This window comes from Falco punctatus (assembly GCF_963210335.1).
Source record: "Falco punctatus genome assembly, chromosome: 4".
In the NCBI taxonomy this organism is placed as follows: Eukaryota; Metazoa; Chordata; class Aves; order Falconiformes; family Falconidae; genus Falco; species Falco punctatus.
Genome location: NC_137583.1, coordinates 77,640,836 through 77,661,452, shown reverse-complemented (window position 1 = coordinate 77,661,452; position 20,617 = coordinate 77,640,836). Strand labels below are relative to the sequence as shown.

General features: G+C 45.0%; 1 protein-coding gene across 6 annotated transcripts in view; it reads left to right on the top strand.

The window, feature by feature from the left end:
* The first annotated feature begins 1,469 nt into the window (after positions 1–1,469).
* LOC308062335 (serum paraoxonase/arylesterase 2) overlaps positions 1,470–20,617 on the top strand; it is a 34,297-nt gene continuing 15,149 nt past the window's right edge. For 3 of the 6 annotated variants that reach the window (XM_080383682.1, XM_080383681.1, XM_080383678.1), the window contains exons 1-2: positions 1,470–13,867; positions 17,851–17,921. In XM_080383682.1, coding sequence (XP_080239808.1) covers positions 13,170–13,867; positions 17,851–17,921 — 769 coding nt within the window. In that variant the 5' untranslated portion in view covers positions 1,470–13,169. The remainder of the gene's footprint in view (positions 13,868–17,850; positions 17,922–20,617) is intronic. The other 3 variants (XM_080383680.1, XM_080383679.1, XM_080383677.1) reach the window with 1 other exon arrangement.

Genomic DNA, 20,617 nt, shown 5'->3' with positions numbered 1-20,617 from the left:
GATGTACTGGCAGGCTGTGCAGAGTACGTCTCCTGAGGAGCTGAGGCCCCTCCATTGGCACTTGCTCATGCAGAGCAAAAATCTATTGGTACCTATATAACTCAGAGCAGTGCTGGGAACAGCTTGAGCAGAATTTTGGAGGTGAAACCCACCATCCACAACTCTATGCTGGGTCAGACAGAAAGCCAGCAAAAGGAGAAATGCTCCAGAAGAATGGTGGTGATGCAGCTGGGGCAGGGGAGCTGTTCCTAGCTGCAATACAGAAAAGCCTGGCAGCTCCCCGCCAGCCAGCCTATTCTGCAGCAACCCTGTCCCGAAGGCAGCGCCGCTGGGAGTGGGTACGGAGAGCAATAATAGATGCAGGGTCACTTCGCTGCAGCTTACAGAGGGGGGCTTGAAACACTGCCTGCAGCCCCCAGCTCGGAGCCCTGCAGCAGTGTATCGGCACGCCTGGCTAGCGAGGGTTCGATCTGCCCTTCCCCTCCCTCGGCGGCTTGCTTCAGCGATAGTAACACAGGCTCCGTGTGAAGCAGCGTGTCCTGCTCTGAAGCCTTACGTGGCTTAAGGAGGCAAATATACTGAACATCAGATCTGTGGGCCTGAAGCAAAAACCAGATCCTTGAGTTAATCCCACACTTTCATCTCTTCTGAACAGCGCATGCTTGCAAAAATCCTGTTGCAGTAGTTATCACCATCCCCTCGCTTTGCTGTGGCACTTACTGCATCTGCAGCATCAGGCTGTCTGCCACGCCGCTGCCCGCTCTGGGGGCAATATTGCCCTGTATATTCCTTGTGTTGCTAAGTGTATCCCTTGTTTCTTCTTGACAGCTCTCTGTTCCCAAGCTGGATTAAGCACAGTCCTCTTACTTATTCGTATCACACATCTTTTTGCTAACATTAATATTGACTGGTTTTTTCACTGCTGTACATCCTTCTGCCTGTTTTACCCACCACTATATTTTATCTAATTTTCTTCTTCCAGGATGCTAACTCTGAGTGTGAAGATTACGTAAATCTTCCCCATGCTTCTTCCTTTATTTCTTGTTAGGAAAAAAGCTCTTTAGCTGGGCCAGGTGCAAACTATTTTCTCCAGGTGCTCAGCTGTAAATAATATTTTAAGAAAAGTCCTCTCTGTAAATTCACCCCTGTGGCTGGTTAACTTGAAACCTTCTCAGTATTATTAGTTTGGAATCCTGCTCTTGTTCTTTGCTGTGTTATCTCACTTTTGTTCTCATTTGCTAGGGAAAAAAGGTCCCAGGGCCTCAAAGGCATTTAGACATAAATCCCTAAGTCACTGGAAGTCAAATTCCTAGGAACTGGGTACCTATGTGTCTGTGAGAGTCGGTGCCTTCTGCTTTTGGTGTCAGTATTCTTTATTTAGAAATACTGGTCAAGTAAAGTGCTTAAACCCTAAGGGGTTTGTTACAAAACAAAAGGTTGGTGCAAACTCTCATGGAACTTCATGGCAAAACCTTCACCCATCCTTCCACGGGTTTTGTTTTGGCTTTTATGCCTGCTATTTCCATCTTCAGCCCCAGGGATGTTTCCTTCATTCCTGCAGGCTGTTCTAACTCCTGCTATCAGTGTGTATATTAGGAGGTCCAGAAGCTCCAGGCTAGATTACCTGTTGATATCAGGGTGTTAGCTGTTGAATTGAGGATGTTTTAAAATGAGGAACGATCCCTCAAAAATTACTACTAAGATAGTTATTATTGTCATCCTATAAACATTATGCACAAAATACACTTATTCTGCAAACCAGTTAAAATAAATACCATATTTACAGAGACGCAAGGCTTGTAGGCTCTCTTTGATCCAAAGAGCATGGGTGTTGTGAACAGGATGCACCTACACAGACAGAAATAAAAATCAGGTGGACAGTATTTTCAGGGTGTGGAAAAAAACCAAACCTTGCCTACCTATGCTTACTGGAAAATTCTCCTTGTGTTTTTTGCAGCTTGATGTCATAGTATCCGGCAGCATTTGAAACTGGGATTTTGCAGCCAAACTTAAATGTGAGTCCCTTCCACTTCTTTCCTCCTGATGAAGTGAGGCATGGACTAGATGCTTAAATGAAGCCTGTGGAAAGCAGTTCTTTAAAGACAAGTGTTCCTTCACAGCAGCGAGACAAAAATAATTCATTGCCCATAGAAAGAGCCCCGCAGGCGGCTGTGTCTCTCCTACCCCCTTCCATGCCCGTGCTTGGCTGTGCTCCCCGGCAGGGCTGGCGGGGGCTGCGCTCCCACAGAGGCTGGCCAAAGATGAAACATGCCCATCGGGCTCTTCCCAGCAACTTCTGCCTTGCCTCCCAAACTGAAATCTGTGCAGGGCTGAGATGGTGTATGTGAGACGGCTCCTACATACTCAATTATTTCCTAGGGATTAAATATGTATCAAGTAAAATGTCAGGGGTTTTAGAGTAGGCAAACTGCCAAAAGTGTGAAAGGATCTCCGGTTTTGCAACTGCTCTAAAATGCCAGTCTTTTGGGATCAAAATACTGACGTATGAAGGAATATGAGCACATTCAGCAGAAGCTGTAGCGGTATTCTTTGAACAGCCACCAAGCAGCCAGCTGTTTGCTGGCCTAGGAATAAACCGTGCCTGCTCTGAAAGGCTGAATTTCAAGCAATGCCACGATAAAGCATATGGAAGAATCTGCCAAAAGGGTGGAACATGTGGAGAGGGAAGAGGAGATACCACAAAATAAGCAGCATACCACTAACACGGCTGGGCATGGTGGTGAGGCAGGCAGGGACAGTGCAGGTCTGTGATGCCTCTGTAATCATCCTGAGCCCGCATGGTTGTGCCAGTGGTTTTGATGAATGTTTTCAATCTCCACTGTTGCCTGTGCTTCCCACCCGTTCCTGATAAATCAGCCACTGATACACAGCAGCTGTTTGTTACATATCTAAGCAACATAAGCTGTTAAGCTTGCTCCTTCAGAGTATTGCCATCTACCTTCCCTGAACATGATAGACCAAGTTCTTAGGTGCGGAAGTGACAATATAGCTATGTTAGTCAAATCAGAATGTGCGTATTGGATGTTGGTTTCATTGGTATGGTACCGGATAAGTCTTGCTCCAGCTGCAGAAACGTCAGCTCTTATTGACAGACATCCAAAATTTGCATGAATGATGCAAGGCTGGCTTGGCCTCGATGCTTTTGTGAGGGGTGCAGAGCAAAAGGGGTGAGAAGTGAATCGCCTCCATCAGAGTGGAACCTGTATGGACAAATTCTTACATCACAGAATAGAGCTTAATATGTTGATTCACCATCCCAACTCTGTTAGTATGAAAGCCAAGAAAACAAAAGCAAATATTTCTCATTTAAACTTAGAGTTGCCTTGATTTACACCAGTTATTAAAAGATTCCCTGAGGAAAGAAAATAGCTAATGTTACCATTTACCTCCTGAGCCTCTGAACAACCGAACCAGTAATACAGTAAAAACATCAACATCTTACAACTATTTATATTTTTATTCTCTCTGTTTCTAACATTATATAGAATACCTATTGTAAAATTATGTTCACTTTAATAAGGTGAGTTCATTTACTAGATCTGTATAAAAAAAGTGCTTGCAGCATTAAAAGCATTGTATTTCCATTTAAAAATCTGTTGCCATAGTGACCGATCACAACTTTATCAAGTAGCTTTGTCTAGGAATTGGATGTAGGCTTTATTTTTACTTTGTTTTATTTTTTCTCCTGCATTCTCTGGGCCAAGTCCTCATTTAACTCATTTTTATTCTTTTCATAGTCTGTCCTTTCCCAACCATATTCTTAATTAAGTCACTAATCGTTCTGACTGAGTTTAAAATAAAGATCATGACTTGGGCTCTTCCTTTTAAATAATTATGTAAGAAACAGGAAAATACAATGCTGCACACTGTGCACTTTCTTTGGCATCAACAAGTCACCCAGACCTAATATAAGGAGTCCCGAAGTATCAAAACCCTTGGGAGTCTGGTACCTTTTAGTATCAATACAATTGTCATAGCGAAGATATGGTGAATTGCATCTAAAACAGAAAAGCACTTGGAGGAAAGCCTTGATATTTGAAGAAGCTTCTTTATAACCAAACCTTTAAAAAATCAACCCACTCACCACTCCTCTTGCAGGCCAAATCTTGTCAATAATGTACATCCTTCTGAGAAAAGGTAACTTAAGGTAGTCCTTTTATTCCAGCTTGAAAGCTGTATCTTCTCCAAGAGAAGAACAGGCCAGAAAGCCTGCACACCATTGCATCCTCTCCTCCCGAGGCAGGTGGAAGATGTTTGCATGGGGAGAGGCACAAGAACTTTGCTGAAACAAGGGTGAATAGACAGGGGAGATGTTTTTACTCATTTTTGCCGTCACCTTTCTCAAAACCAGACTTTTGTTTCCCTGGTAGACATAGAGAAGTATAAAAAGACCATGCAAAGACAGACACAAGCCAGAGTGAGATAGTTTGGAAGGTTATGTGACTCTTGCAGCACAACAATGCTCAGATCAGACAAGAAAACATTTTTTTTCTCCTTTTTCCAAACATCAATATCTACAGCACAGACATCTGGCTCTTGAGTTTGTCACATTGTCTCCTGGGAAAGTCTGTGGAGACACTTGTGGGGTCCAATTTTAGTTGTCCAAAGATGGAAGTAAAAAACAGATTAGGCATACTCTAGAAACATTTATTTTCCTCCATTAAATATAAAGTAAGCCAAATATAATCTGGGTTACTTATAACCCTCTGTAGGATGCTCCTTTTAAAAGTAACTTACATATGTTTGTCAGAGGCAGTATTTAGTTTAACCAGTTGATTTTTAGAACATGTTTAGTAAAATTATGCAGAAATAAAAGTTAATTAGTAAATAAGATAAGTGATATTAGAAACTACTTTCTAATAGTATGAAGAAATAGAACATTATTTTTTTCTTTTATTACTTACATTTATTACTTATGTAACACTCAAATCAAACTCGTGATACAAAACCTATTGTGCTGCTCAGCAGATTACATTTTTTTCTTAATCCATAACTTGTTGTTATGGAGTCAATGGAAAGTGTACTGAAAGAACTAGTCATCATACAAATATGCCTAATTCCCGGAGGAGATGTCTGCAAAAGAAATCAGGTAATTCCTTTTTGAAAAAAGATTTCTTGCCTTTCCTTCTAAGGACATTCATTTTTTATTTTATTTAAAATGACCCAGTAAGTGGCAAATTTCCCCAAACCCTAATTACAAAATTATGAATTATTTTCTTGCAACTGTTCATTATTCATACGTTAAAAACTCTGAGAAAGTTGGTACTGCAAAAAGTGGAGGTAAATAGACAAAGTGCTTGCAATCTAATGAATTCCAGAGGAAATATTTTGAGGAAGGTTTCTGTGATAATGTGCGTTCTGTGAGTGCTGGTTTGTAACCACAGCAGGGTGGTTCAATGAGCAAAAGCTCGACTGGGATGGAGGGGCCAGCTGTGTGGTTTTGCCCCAGTCTGGCCGTTGACACCTATGGGGCTGAGTGCAGGTGATCCCTGGGGCAGACAAGGGATCGAAGGCGGCTTCTGACACAGAGCAGTGAACCCCCTGCCCAAACCCTTCCCTCCCAGCACCCAAAGCCTACCTGAGACCAGCATCCTGAGGGACATATGTGGTACCGTGGTGGCAGTCTGGTGGCACCTGCACCTAGAAGTGCCTGGTTTACTCCTAGGGGAAGGAGATTGGTAGGAACGCAGTGTGCTTTTCCTGAGGCAAATCCTGAACCATCTCCATAAAACACATGGGACTTTAAAGGGCTTTAGGACTCAGAGCAAAACTGGACTCTCAACACAAAACTTCAAGGAAGCAGCAAGCAAGAGCCGGTTGTGTGTCTCCAACCCCAGATGCCACCAGGGGTGATAGGTCTCCTTTTCTGTGCTCTGGCTGGGACAGCTGAAGTGCCCATGGTTGCATCTGATCGCCTTGTGCAGAGAAGTCCCCAGGCCAGCCCACTGCCAGTGGGCTCATCTGTCCATATTCTCTTTTGAGCTTTGTAAAGCACTTAGTTGTGTCAGTGAAGACACATTGCACAACCCTTGAAGCACCACCCAGGCCTTGAGGAAGAGTGTTGAAAGTTTCAACCACGTGCAATTTTATTGAATTACAAACCCGTGACGCCAGGTTATAAGAAAACATTAAATCAACAACTTTTGAAGCTACTAATATGACAAAAATACCAAACCCACTTATATGGATAGCAGAATTAAAAGAATTGGAATGTACATATTGGGAGAAGACCTTAGTAGCACGTAACAAGAACATTTTATCAGGTGATACTGGAGTACTCTACAGCCTTCTGATCACTGTATGCAAGATTTCTAAAAGTTGAAGGTAAATTCACCAATTTCTTGTTCATTGTGCTGATATTTATGTCAAACTAATGTGGTCAAAATTCAGGATACAACAGGTTTTGCACTGTACATACTTCCATATTGTGATCAGAAAGTTTAAGCTTCCCTCAAAGAAGCTAATCAAAGGTTTAAAATATAATCATTGTGCTTTCCTATTCTAAAATAGAAATCTGCCTTTTGCTTTTGGAGCTCAGATTTAAACTCATGTTAGAACAAAAGATGAACCACAGAAAAAAAAAAAACATGCAACGTCTCCAAAAAACCTGCTTTCAGCCAAATTCTAATAGTTTTGGTACCACATAGCTCAAGCTGTGTTCCTGCTGGAGGGCTGCTGGGACCTGCCACTCGGGGTACTCCAAGGAGACAAAGAGAAATATCAGTGTTTCTGGGTGTCAGGTGTCCAACACTCCACTCTGTGCACCTTTGAGCTCCTCTTCGTGATGATATTAGGCAGAAAAGACAAAGTCTAGCTTCTTTTCTAGAAGGCCCATCACAGCCTAATGGGATTTGTGTACAGCCTGCTTTTGAGCTGAATTAAGTTGAGAGCAACGTGGATGTCTACATCTGGCAGTACTCTACAGCGTCCCATGGGTACCTTCTCTATCTGCCACTCACATGCTGTCTCCTCCACAAGAGCAGAGTGCAGAAAGGGTGGGTGTTTTTGGACACTGCGAGGGCTCTGGCTGCCCCGAGGCCACATTCCTAGCTCTTTGGCACACGTTTGCAGAGGAGAGGCTATGATGTAGCAACTCTCAGTGATTTCAGCAAGTGTTGGATTAGGTCCTAGAGTCTTTTTCAAAATACCTCTTCAGCGTTTATGCTTAAAAGAAAAGTAAAATAGCTTATGAATCCACGTGAAATTATACTTTTATATGGTTACATACTGTTATAACAGTGTTCATCCATACATACCCATGTACTGTTGTACCCGAATGAAAGTATTTTTAAATGTTAAGAACAGAACTGCAAACAGGTAAACTATCTATTTAGCTGTATAACTTCAGGAATCTCTTGGCTTTTTCAGACTTACTGCAAGTATAACTTATACAGTCCCTTCTATAGGGATAGTATTGTTTTCAGTTTGCTTTTAGAGCTTAAGTAAATTTTAGCTAAAATATTTTACAATTTTTCATCTTAATTCCAGTGGAGAGTTGGGAATCGTACTCTGTGTAGGTATCAGATCTTAGGTGCATACTCTATATTATTTAGTTGTCTGTCCCCCCCTATATACCCAAAGGCTTAGGTAAGAGCGTTTTTGAAATTGTATCTTTATGAAAGATTATTTACTTTTCACACCAGTTTCACCAGAAGGGTTTGAAAATTTGGAAAACAAATCCAGAAACAGACAAAACAATCAAACAATAGCCGTGTAAAGTTCTTCCCAGTGAAAACAATGATAAAGATATGTCATTCCTCCTGCTTGTGCTTAGGCAGGCTTGTGGGCTGGGTTTGTGATAACCCAGTCTAACTGCCAACTATCTTTTAAGACTGCAGTGTCTCAAAGTTGCCAAAAAATGTGAGTGAAGTGGATTCTACTACTTCTCATGCACTGACTCTGCTGTCTTGGCCTCCAGACTACTTCTCCTGCTAGGGATACTTCCCATGCTAAAAGAAATGGCTGCTCTCAGATTTGTAAACATCTGTACACAAGTAATAAAATGAATGGTGTGGATGTGTGTGGTTTTATCTGTATATATGATTTCCCCAGCACAGCAGCTGTGACTTCTCTCTGCATCTGCAGCTCCCTAGTTGGTAAGGGAGAGAGACCTCAGTTCGACCTCCCTGAGCCCCCTCACAATATCTCTTGCTGCTTCCTACGTGACTACAGCTGAACACGAAACAACCTACATGGTAAGAGTGTGGCTCTGTCGCTCAGTGAACACAGGGTGATCAGGCCAAAGAGAACTACTGAAACCCTGATATCATCTCACCTGGAGATGAGGATGTTAATTTCTGTCTCTCTGCTGCTCCTGGTTGTCCGAAACCCAAAATATTCTAGCCACACATTGCGTATGGTGCCAATCCACTTACACAGTTTTAGGCTGTGGCCACCATCTCTCCAATGAAGAAGTATGGAGTCCTTTCCACAGCATTAGAATTGATGATTACTCCACTAGAACAGTCTGTTTTGAAGGTCTCCTTATCTTTGTGTCATTTAAGAGCCTCCACAGCCAATATCTGCACTCCTGTATTTGAAGCAACTCCAGTAACACCAGTACCAGACTTGGAGCTGTGTGATAAGGGTAAAGTAATCTTGGTGGTGTTGGATTTACACTGATGAAAATCTGAAAGAAGGCTGGGGTGTACATGTGGGATAGTCCAGAAAGTGAGAAACCAAGTGTAAGAAACAGTTCACGAAGAAATGTGCACTTCTGTGTTCATTCTGTTCTTCAATTTCCTCTTGTCTTCTTTGTGTTTCATGGTGCCATTACAATTTAAGAAGCCCACATTTTATGAATAAACTTTGTATATTAAAACTTTTAATCACACTTGTATTTTGCTATAGCACAAAACATCATAGTGTAGTGTGTATAATAGCTTTTCTCGTTTGTCACTGCATTTGTAAGTCGAGGCTATTTCCTCCCTTAAAGTGTTTTGAAAGCCGTTGAATTTCTAACTCTTATTTTATACTGACGATTCAGCTTGTGTTGGTTTTTTTTCTGAGAAATTTCCCTGATACTTGCAATTAATAAATAAATAGGGGTAGCACTGAGTAATGCTTAATTAGGCATTTCCCTCTTAGTCCTTTTTTGTGTCATTGGGTTGTTCCAATTTGGTGAGAGGCTGCAATGGCATCAGTATATCATCCCTACCACAGCAGCCAGCGGGGAGCCTCTTGTGTTGGGAAACTTATGCCACAATTGAAGATCAGTGCTGGGTGCCTGCTTGTAAGGCTGTGCTGGACTGTACCTCACCTTCCACCCAACTGTGTGCAACGCTTTGCCTGATACAGGCACCAATGCTCACACCAGTGTAGCCAAGCTCGCAGGCATCTTTGGCAGTGGTTAATATTTGACAGCGGTTCAGATCTCAGCTTTCAGGATGTTGTCCTGACTTTTTTTTTATCTGCAAGGGCATGAAAGTAGTGTGCATAGACTGGGCTGAGACTCGGAGCAGTTGTGTATTGCCTGAGAGCCCCACTGTACAGAAGAGTGATGCTGACAGGAACGTGGTGCTGTTCTGTTTGTGTTTGAAGTCAGGAATCTCCTTCATACGCAGCTTTAATCTTTCAAAAGCCACAAGGCTCTCACTCTCCTTTGAACAACTATTATTGGTCATGACGTTTGGGGACCTTGCTGCCAAGACAGCAGAATTTCACCTGCAAGACTTAAGCACTGTATTGCCAAGGCCCGCTATTGGATCAGCATGCTTCTGCCTGGAAAAAGACGGCAGTATTTATGCATGTGACAGGGCTGAGCTGTGGCAGCACAATCAAAGCCATCAGTAATATTCTGCACATCCAGCACACTGTCAGTAGCAAAGGGCAGATTGCCTGGGAGGACCTCTCTGACCTTCAATTTAGCCTGGCATCTCTCCAGTTTAGCAGTTCTGCCACCTATAAAATAATTAAAGTAGCTCCCTTCACTGGTGCTTCCCAACGCAGCAAGAAGCACTGCTGCACAAAACACAGTAAGCGAGAGCTGGACGAGGACATAACCTTGCTTGGGGCTGTTTTTGACAGTGACATGTTCTGACATCTTGCCATCACTGAGAACCTTTGCATTACCTCACACCGTCATGAAATAACCAAAATATGCTCACAAACTTACTTGGACATCCAAATTTATGCCGATGCCTCTGGGCTGCTTGTGGCTGACAGTGCTAGAGTCTTTAGCTAGCTCCACAAAAGCCAGGCAGAGACCTTTGCTTGCTTTGAAGTAGGACAAGGCTGAAAGCCAGATTCTTTCTGCAAGAGACTTCTCAAAACCCTCACCAACAAATCCATTGATGTAATTTTGACACAGATTTTTCTCAGCAGGTGAGAAAATCAATGTACCTTGGTGTCACTGCAGGAATGTGTTTACCCTTTTCTTTGTAAAAGGTGCTATGCATCCGTACTCTTAACCCCTTGAGGTGCCATCTCTTTATTAGATAATTGTGGTGAACTCCAGTTTTCTAACTAGTTAGTGACACTGTATTTGTGTATAGTGGTAGGGTGCGAGCAGGGACTTTGCCTTGCCCTATGCGAAGCAGCTGTAGGAATCTCTGCTCCCTGCTTTTGAATGGGGAGCTGAGAAGTGGGTTTTAACTCTAGCAGAGCTGAAGAACACAAGGTTTAAGAAACTGCTGAGGACTTTGAGCAAGCCATCTTCAATTTCCCTTTGATCAGCTACCAGGGTTAAAGTGGTTTTAGGCCACAGCCTTTGCAAAGAATCTTGTAATTTCTATGATTGGCAGCTTTTGAAGCTTTTTCGCTGATCTTCCAGCATGCAAACCGCAGACTACCTGTGATTTCTGCCTGGTTTTGTGGTGAGCAGCTTTCTTGCCCACCAGTTTTTATTTCCACCTGAAGCTGGTGCAGCACCTGCATGTCTGCAGCAATTTGGTGGATGTGCCCTTTTCATTAACCCTGTCCTAATTGGGTTAATTAATCCTAAGATCTGCATTCTGAAAAACTGATGAGTTTGGTTTAAGATCTCATTAGAACCTCTTTGAAACTTTCCACACTGCGTTGACATCTTCTGCTTGTTTCTACAGTGAAACTACAGCAACATTGAGGTTGGTCTCTAGTTGCTTCCCCGTGCCTGCCTCATCTTCATGTCCACGTGTCCTCTTCTGATTTTGACTCAGTGTTTGTGAAGCAGCTCTGGGTCACTGAGCACTGTCTGACTCCTCACGAGCTGTCGATCAGGTTTGCCCTCAATGCCCTCCACAGTCTGGGTCCCTCAATACTCTCCATAGTCTGAAGGTTCTAGTTGATACTCTCATGTCTGCATTGTAGGTTTTGCTATTTAGTCAGATCAGCCCCACAGAAGTGCTCTAGAATAATGTTTTGACCCTTAATCTTTAGTGTAAATTCATTGTAAATACTTTGGCAATGCAGATATTGCTAAATTTACTTCAGATTGACGTCAGTATAAAAGAGAGCAAAGTCTGGATAAAAAGAGAGCTTTGGCTCTTTGAAAGTTTGGTGAAACGTGTTTCCTTAATGACTCAAGCATAACGCATTTTGAAATAGTTTGCTGTGAAATCCAAACCTGTGTGTGCATGCTTCTGTATCTTATCTCTTAAAAAAGATGATGATATGTGATAGAGGAGCACATGCAAAGGGCCTATCTTTCACAAGTGAAAGATTTTAGGCTTCAAAAGCTTTTAGCAGAAAAATTACCTTCAGTCACTTAAATACTACCTTTTATATTCTCTCAGCAAGTTGTCCCACCTCCCTCTATTATGAGCCAGGAGAGAGGGAGAAGGAAGGAGGCTAAACAAGTGTCCTACTTCACCCATGCTTCCTATAGGGGAATAAATACACCCTTGGACTTGTTTACAGAGAGCTTCTTTTCTTTCCTTGTCTCAGTGACTACACTAGAATAAGACTTATCCTGTCTCCCCGTCCTGCTCACTTCCTCCTCTCCCAGGCTTGGTACATACCCCTCTACAGCCAATTACATGCTCACAACTCACACCTGCTTCTACTCATTACACGGTGTGGCAGGACATCACTCCCAGCTTTCTCCGAGTGCCCCAAAGGCAAAGAGCTCAGGGGAATTTGTGATAGACTGAAGAGCAGCCCTGTGTTTTCTGACATTGCTGCAGCCACTTGGCCAGCCGGTGGGGTGATGGGGGACAAAGCGGCAGCAGACGCTGACAGTGCCAACGGGCAGACCCCAGGCTGGCTGGGATCGTGTTGAGGAGGCAAGCTGCTGAGAAAGCCAGGCTCTTTCTTCAGTCGAGGGTGACTTGGCGAGCAGAGACTTCAAGGGAGATTCACTACCTCTACCTTCAGACATCTGCAGGGCAGATTTCTTCACTTGAATTAGTCATTGCAGGCTCCTTTCCAGCGAATGCAGAGAAATTGCTACTTCTTAGGGAAGATTTCTGTTTTAGGCACCTTTCATATGAATTGCTACCTCAAAGTAACTTCTCCTGCCCTGACTGTACAGGGTGCCTGGGTGGCCTGACATCAGTGAAAAATATGGTAAAAGCACAACTCACTTCAAGGGAAGACGGGAAAGTACTTAAAAGATACATCTGCTAAGAGTTACTAAATAGGTAAAGCTCATGATACTGAGCTGAAAATAACTAGCAGCTGGGAAAGAAGCTTGGGGGATTTATCCAACTTGCCTCCCATTTCCTTACTCTTGCCTAAGCCCCTGCCTACCACCTCTGTTGGCCGTTGAGCTAGATGAACCCTTGGTCTGACACAGTGTGGCCACTCTTGCAGTCTTACCACCAGCTCTGATGTCTCCATCTCCCCTGTAGACATTTACATTTTATCAGAGGAATTACACCCACCTTGGTCCAAAACTGAGACCCAGACACCAAGCAGTATGTGCTCTTGCAAATTAAACTGTGGTGTAAATAAAATAAATTAAAAATACCATGCCAGCAAAGCGGTGCTGCAGCAAGTTGAGATGAGAAATCGCTCTTGCATAAGCCGGCAGAATTTCAGGTTTTTTGATCACGGGTCAGTCTATAGGACATGGGGCCCTCCAGCAGCAGGCAGGGCACGGCTGTCTCAGGGGGGAAAAGGATCTTTGCGCTGGAGGTAGCAGGGCTCACTGAAAGAGCCTTAAACTAGATTTGAAGGGGGAAAGGGATAAAACTGGGCTTGCTAGAGATAAGCCTGGGGGCGGCCCGCCGATGTTTGAGGGACGGTGTGCTAGTGGGAGCCTTCGGTGCGCCATCGCAGTGGAGGCAGGGGACAGAGAGCCATGCAGCAGCAAAGGCACAAGGGTTGTTGGTGTGTTAGAAACCATGGAAGCATCTGAGAACGGTCACATAGAAACCAGGGCTTCTCCAGCAAAATCTGGGGAGGGAAACTTTGGTGTTAGTGCACACATATTAGCATGTATGTCTCAGTATAGGGGTGTACCCCGAGTACCTCTACATCCTGCATCAGGCAATCTTTGTCTAACAACACACGCGGTTTTAGATAACTTGGTTTTGGTTTTTTTAATGACAGAATCTGGAACTCGGTCCGCTGGCCTTTGCCACGGTGCTGCACCGCGGAGCTTGCGGCGTGGCACCGCCGCTGCCTGCTCCAGCCCCCGGAGCCCGGGCGCGCAGCTCGGCGGCGGGGCCCGGCGGGGCCGTGCCTGCCCGGGTAACGCGCTGCCGCCGTCGGCGCGGGCGGCTCCGCTCGGGGGCGGGGGCCGTGCCGCCGGCCGTGTGCGCCGTGCGGGGCCCGGGGGCGGGCCGGGGCGGCGCGGCGGGGCGGGCCGCGGCGGAGCCGGGAGCCGGGAGCGGGCAGCGCGGGGAGCGGCGATGGGGAAGCTGCTGGCGGTGGCTCTCGTCGGGATAGCGGCAGCCCTGGCGGCGGAGCGGCTGCTGGCCTTTCGGTGAGGCGCCTGGCACCGCGGGCCGTGCGGGGAGGGGGCGCCCCGGGGGATAACAGGGGTGCGGGCAGCCGGGGGTGCGGGAGGGGTACCGTGGCCGCGGGCCGGGGCTGAGCCCACCCTGCTGGGGGAGGGGGGCGGCGGCGGGGCCGAGCCGGACAGGGGGTGGTGGGTGCCCCCGCCGGGCTCCGGGCGGGGGGCGCTTCAGCTCCTTGTCTGGGGCCGGACTGCGGCGAAGAGCTGCCCCCGCACGAGCACGGTGGCGGCCGGCGGGGAAGGGCTAATCATCAGCACCACCATCATCCCTATCATCACCACTATCGAGGGAACCGGTTTCCCCCGGGAAAGAGCGGGCGCTGGATTGCTCTGCCGTGCCCTCCGCATGCTCCGCCAGCCATAAACTAACTCCAGGAGCGTTGGTCCAGCGGCAGTGCCCTTTGCAGTAAGGGGTGTGTGAAATACTCCTCAGGAAGATGCTGGGGTCAAAGAGGCCAGAAGAAGAGGGTGCCCTTTGGCGGGGGGTGGCTGCTACTTCTGTTTTTGCAGAGGCTGCACTTGACAGGGATGTGGCAAAACCAGCATCTGCGAAGTTACCTCATCTCCTGCAGATGGGCCAAACAGCAAGTGCAAATCAGGTTGCCAGAAACTCAAGTTATTTTCTGCTGAAACTGACCTCCAGGTAGCAGCAGCCCTCGTGTACATGAGGTTTCCTCTGAAGGAGTATGGACTTCTGTGATCATAAGTTGGGATCTCACTTGCTGTGAGCGAAAACTCCCAGCCATAGCATGCTCCGTATCATATACCTCATACCGTGAGGTGTGAATGTGAACACTGGTGTTACAGTACCTTCTCTCCTTGAAAACTACTAAACGTCTAACTGATTGTTTCAGGCCAGAAAAGCAATGGTCAATTAGCGTTGCAAAGCAGCTTCATTATGATTTTGCTCATGCCCACACAGACTCCCAATCCCTGACTCCAAAACAATGACATCCAACTAATGGATCTTTGGGTAGCTAATTACAGGAGGAAGACTTCCTAGACCCAGCCTATGCCACATAGGTGTGTTGGCATCTTGCACTGAATCCGCCGCAAGCATTAGTAATAACCATAGTGGTTACAGGATCCTCCTGCCGTGGAGTTGCACAGGTTGGGATGGTGGAGCTGGGAAATGCTCCTGGGCTTTAGTGGGGTGAGCCATTTCAAAGTGCTGTGAGTCACAGGGGACCCCATGTCCCCTCCAAATGGAATGAACAAATGCAATAATGGGAATCTGATAAAGCAAAATCTCCCAACAGCAACAGGATTCCCCTGCCTCTGTGGCTTTCGGTGGGTTTTTCCTGTGTGCTGTGTTTTCAACAAACTGCAGTGTAATGGAGGTCTGAAGACAGTTGCAGAGTTTGTAAACACACAATGCTGGATAACAAAGTACTCTGAAATAATTTAACACAGCCTTGAGAGGAGAAACTGTGGGTAGTGTTAACCCTTCCCAGGCCCTTCCGTTATCCGTTCCCCCCCAAGAAGGCAGGAGTCCAGCAAAGAGACTGCTGTTCCTTCTGAGTTTGGTGTATTGTGTCTAGATAGTACGACACAAGAATCCATGAAATGCTTAAAAGCTAAGGCTTGAAGAATTATTAAAAACTTAATTCTTCTTTAATCAGGTTGGTTTATGCATCTATTACACTGTTGATAGGTACCAGACGGACCTGAGTAGGACTTGTGCAGCAGAAAACAGGTGAAGAAGTTGTGTGTTACCGACTCACATTGTCAGTTCTTCTCTGAAGAAAGTTCTGAGCTAATTTGTAAAACCTGAATGTGAATTATACCATGTTACAGTTTTCCTCAGAACAATATGCATATGATACTGTTTTTCATATATATGTATTTATATATACACGTATAATGTTATCATTTCCTAACACTCTGTACTGATGCGGCACTCAGCTTTTATACTCTGTTCAAAACAGCAGCGTGCTTCCAGAAAAATGCTGACAGTTTGAAAAGAATTGTGAGCAAAACCAAAAATAAGAGGTGATTTTCAGTTCTGTCGGGAAAAAGAACCCCAAAGATCTGGGACTGGTTAGTCTAGAGAAGAGGAAAACTGAAGGAGAGAGAGATGCCTTTGAGTATGCAGCAGGTCACTGCTGAAGGAAAGAGAACGCCTGTGGTTTGTGTCCCCAAAGTGGGATAGTGGGTGGAGGGCTGAAACTGCAAAAAGGAACTGGGTAGGAAAAAGTGCCAAAAAAATTGTCATGCACTGGGGTTGCACCAACTAGCACAATTCCTGCTTTTTTTGAAGTTGCATCCTGCACAGTTTGCATGTCTGCTGTGTTTTTAGTATGGCCAGTTAGTTATCTAGGCCATCTGGCTTACTAGCTAAGGCTGTCTGAGCTAGATAAACTGACACATTTTGGAAAAGCCTCTGTATGTGCTGCAGGCTTGTGACCAGTGTCCTTTTGAATTACTCTCATTCCAGCCCATGAAGTGTTTCCCTGGGAATGCTGTCGGGATATTATCATCCCTCATTGGCTGCTGGCTGAGTTCCTGCAGTGCCGTTGGTGCTGGGTGGCTTGCAGTCTGCCCAGGAAAAGCTGATGCAAATAGGAAAGGGAAAAACCCTAAGGAGGCAGCAGTGCAAATCTGGGGCATGATCGCCCCAAGCCACCCTCGGGGTCTGGTGGGTTTGGCTGTGCCGGGATGCTGGGGGTGGGGGGGTGAGAGGGGACCTGGCAGCCCTCGGGTGCTGCTTGTGGGCTGAGAGCCAGTGCAGTTCTGTCAGGACTCCTGAGCTGGGGGAGAGGGCTTGGGAGAGTTTAACTTGGTTCCTTTCCCTTGCTGTCCTCTGCCCTTTTCACCCTTTTTCTTCTTATTTTCTGGAGTTATGTTAACAACCTGTGTCAATGATACAGCATTCAAGCAATTTACAATTCATAATTAAGTAGTTGAAAAAACGCAGGACTGACATACGGCATGGTGCTCAGCTGTATCGCATATTTCCCATATCACAGACTGATACTGCTGTTTAGTTTATGTTTATGCCTAAAACTATAACATAAACAGGACTAGGTTTTGGTATGGAATCTTTACATTCAGGATTTTCTGTGGCTGGAGCACGTACAGCCTCAACGCTTGTGTATGATAGGCATGCAAAGGAGAAACGTTAGTTAAATACTTTCTTTTGGGGGAAAAAAAAAGGAAGACATATTCTAGTATGCTAGCTTGACATTTTGGAATAGAAACACAACATATTTTCTATGGCACTGCAGACCAGCATGGTCAAACACAGCAGTTCTGGTAGTGAGGTGCCCTTCATACGGATTTGTAGACAACTTGGAATGCAGGAGATGGAACTTATGCGTGGGTGGTTACCTGTCTGTGCCTGCTTGTCCAGTAAAACACGAACCAGAGATCCAGTGTGGTGGGCACTAAGGAATGAAATAAGCGCTGCTGAAGGATAATGCTCTGGTGGGTACCAGAGGGAAGAGAAAGGGAGGGGGTAACTGCTGAAAATGGTACTACCAAGTCCTACCTGATAGGAAATGGGTAGCCTGCCTTGCAAGAAGGCTATTGCTGCGTCTGGTGGCTTGGTCACCAGAAATAGCCAGTGGGCTGGGGTAGAACGTTGCCCTCTCCTCACTGAAATGCTGGTCCTAACTGTGGGGTGCTACTGTATTTAGGTGGCTGAAACATGAAGAAACCATGTCTGTTAGTCCATCATTTGAGCTGTGGTGGGTCATGGACACTTGTTCCTGAAGCTCAGGAGCAAAGTAATGTTCCTGAAATTATTCAGTTTAGGAGAATCACTTAATCCCTGGACACGTGTAACCATCGCAGTGATTTAGAGCGATTGCTGTTGTCAGTTCTGGGTTTTGCTTATTCACTGGTTTATGGATGATTTGTTGCTGCAATATGGCAGAAAATAAAACTTAGTTAAAGCGACGCTAGGAATGTTACCTGTGTGGTGTTAACCGTGCTCTTTCCTCTTGCAGGAACAGGCTCAATGCTTCGCGGGAAGTAGCCCCGGTAACCCTCCCTAACTGCCGGCTCATTAAAGGGATCGGTACGTGCTCACAATAACTGAGTGCTTTGCTTTTGTCCAGCCTTATTTTGTAACTGCTTCTTAAAGCCAACTCTCAAGACTGATGCTGAAAACAAAGTGCTAATTTGGCTTTCGCTTGGTGCTTGGACTTTGAGGTAGGGAGAAACTGCAGGAAGAAAATTCTCCTGAAAAACTAGCTAGTTTGCTGTAACACTTTTTGCCTTCAGTATTAAAAGTTTCTGTTCCTTTTCTTGCAAATGAGTGCCTTGCAAGCACTTCTCCTTCGCTAAGCCACTTAGGAAATTATTTGGCTTTTAAATGAGGGCGTGTTGGCTTTTCAGGCAGGCGCCTACAGGTGGCTGTCAGCTGGTGACATCTTGAAGACAGGACTTGCTGCAAGGGTGGAAGCTTTCAGAGGAGGCCACAGGCATGTGGCAAAGGAGCAGCTGCTAAATGCCAGCCAGGATCACCTGCCTTAGCACCTCGTTTGGCGGCGATTTAGGAGCGGGCTGGTGTTGCACGATGCACGCAGCCGGCAGGAGCTCGGTGCGGTTGTGCAATTTGGCTGTGTGGTTGCACAGGGGCGAAGGGCAAGGGTTCGTGTTTGTCACCTTAGTCTGGTTTGCAAAGGGGTTTAACAGAGTGGCTAAAATGTTGACTTTGTCCTTCGGGTCATGTGTTTAGCACACAGGAATGTTTCTGCTTTGTTTTTTCTATCCCTTTAGGATAATCAGAGCATAAAATGGATACTTTAAAAATTGATCACTTTTTTTGTGTCTCCCTCCACCCAGATTTTTAAACTTAATACAATCTTAGTGCCTGAGGCTTTTCTCCTCTTTAGTATTTTCAGAAATGTTTTGAATTCTGTTGAAATTTGTCTGGATTTTGCACGTGCAAAAAGTCACTGGATGAGCTTTAAAAGCCTTGCCTTTGAGCTTGCTGGGTCACTGTGTTCATTTCATAAATCTTGCTTCTTCCTTGTGTCAGCCACCAAGCATCTTCGTAAAGTCAAATTACTGCCATGAATGAGCATGTGCAGAGTTCCTTTGCCTGAGGTTATGTGCAGAAGAAATTGCCCTTGAAAAAACTTTCCAGGTCTTCTAGATTGAGGTGTAATTTACTCATGCAAGACTCTGAATAATTCAGGTTTGATGGTAATGAATATAAAAATAATTTTTGAGTCATTCTTTTAAGCATATCACCACTGCAATCTTTAAAGACTCTTTGCAACACGACTGCTCTGTTGAGGAAAGAAGGAAAGCTGGAAATCGCAAATACAGTTGTGTTTAATTTCCAAACAATATCTCATTTTGGTGCCTGACATTTACATGGAGATTGAGTGAATTCTGAGAACCTGGCTCTGCTCAGAGGTGGCAGTGGATCAATTTACAGAGCTTCGTTGCTGCTTCTCGCTGTGCTCCCGTAACACTGTCCCTTCACATGGAGCTCTGCACGTTGCCTTGCCTTCACTCTGTCTGCCGGCCTTAGAAAAATTAAAATGCCAAAAATTAATTCAGCAGGTCCAATGTGGCAGAAAGAGAAATAACAAAGGCTTTGTGCAAACTTAAAGGTTGGCATGTTCACGCAAATGTCTTCCAAAACTGATTTACTATGACTGGAGGGGGTTATATTATTCAGGGAGTCTAAGGAGGCCTAACACCTAGGTGCTGCCTAGGTAGCACTATTCAGACCAGGGGTCTTGCTGTACTCCGATCTGTAAGGTTGTTCCTGTGGGTGACTTTGTACAAGGATATCTTTCTACATGGACATCTGGGCCTCCTGGGCCTTTTTCCTTTAAAATTCGATGATAAAGTTGAATAAACAATCTCTCTTTATTTTAATGTTTGAAACAGTTCTTCTGAACTTGTAAGTGGGACGTAGGTAATGATCAGCTCTGAACAAAATAATCTTAAACAATCCATCCTTATGTAGAAGAACAGGCATCTGGTACAGTCTATTGTAATTATGTTAAAAGCAATGCATCCATAGTAATGGAAACAAACCCAGAGTAAATGGAAAAACTCTCTAGTAGACCCTTTTCTTTCTGCACGATTTCATCCCTTCTGTGTGTCTCTTTTTTTTAAGACTTTGATCTATTCTTCTTTTTGAATATTGTGCAGTGTAGGGATGGATGTAAATATTGAACAAACCCGTAAAAAATGGCAGCTTGTCCTAAACCTCATTCACAAATGTGTAGGAAAGACTATAGTTGTAGAATAAAGAGTATCTTCTGAATTTTATTACTGTCTAATCATGTTAGTGGTTTATAATAAACTAACCACATGTCCTGTACTAATTCCTAAAGTTCAAGGAGCTATTAAAGAGATTGCTGGAAATACTTGCATCTTGGAACAATTCGTGGGATATAGGCGAAATAGTCACTTGGGTTTGGACATGAAATCCAGGTGGGGTTTTTGTTAGATGCACCTGGGGAACACATCATACTAAGATAAAATAAAGAACCAATAAAATCTTCACATGATCCTATGGGCTTGGTGATACAATTAAGCAATGCAGTGCAGGCAACTGATACCTAATAAATCAGCCCCTAGCTCTCCTGTCCCATACAGCGCCTGCGACAGCAGCCCAGAGCCCTCCCAAAACAGAGCCTGGGAGCTTCCCTGCGGCCAGCGGTGTGCTTCCATCCCTGCTCGCTGCCTCGGCAGTGCTGGCTCAGCAGGATTGTGCTGAATCGGCATTTTGCTGCTCTTTTGATG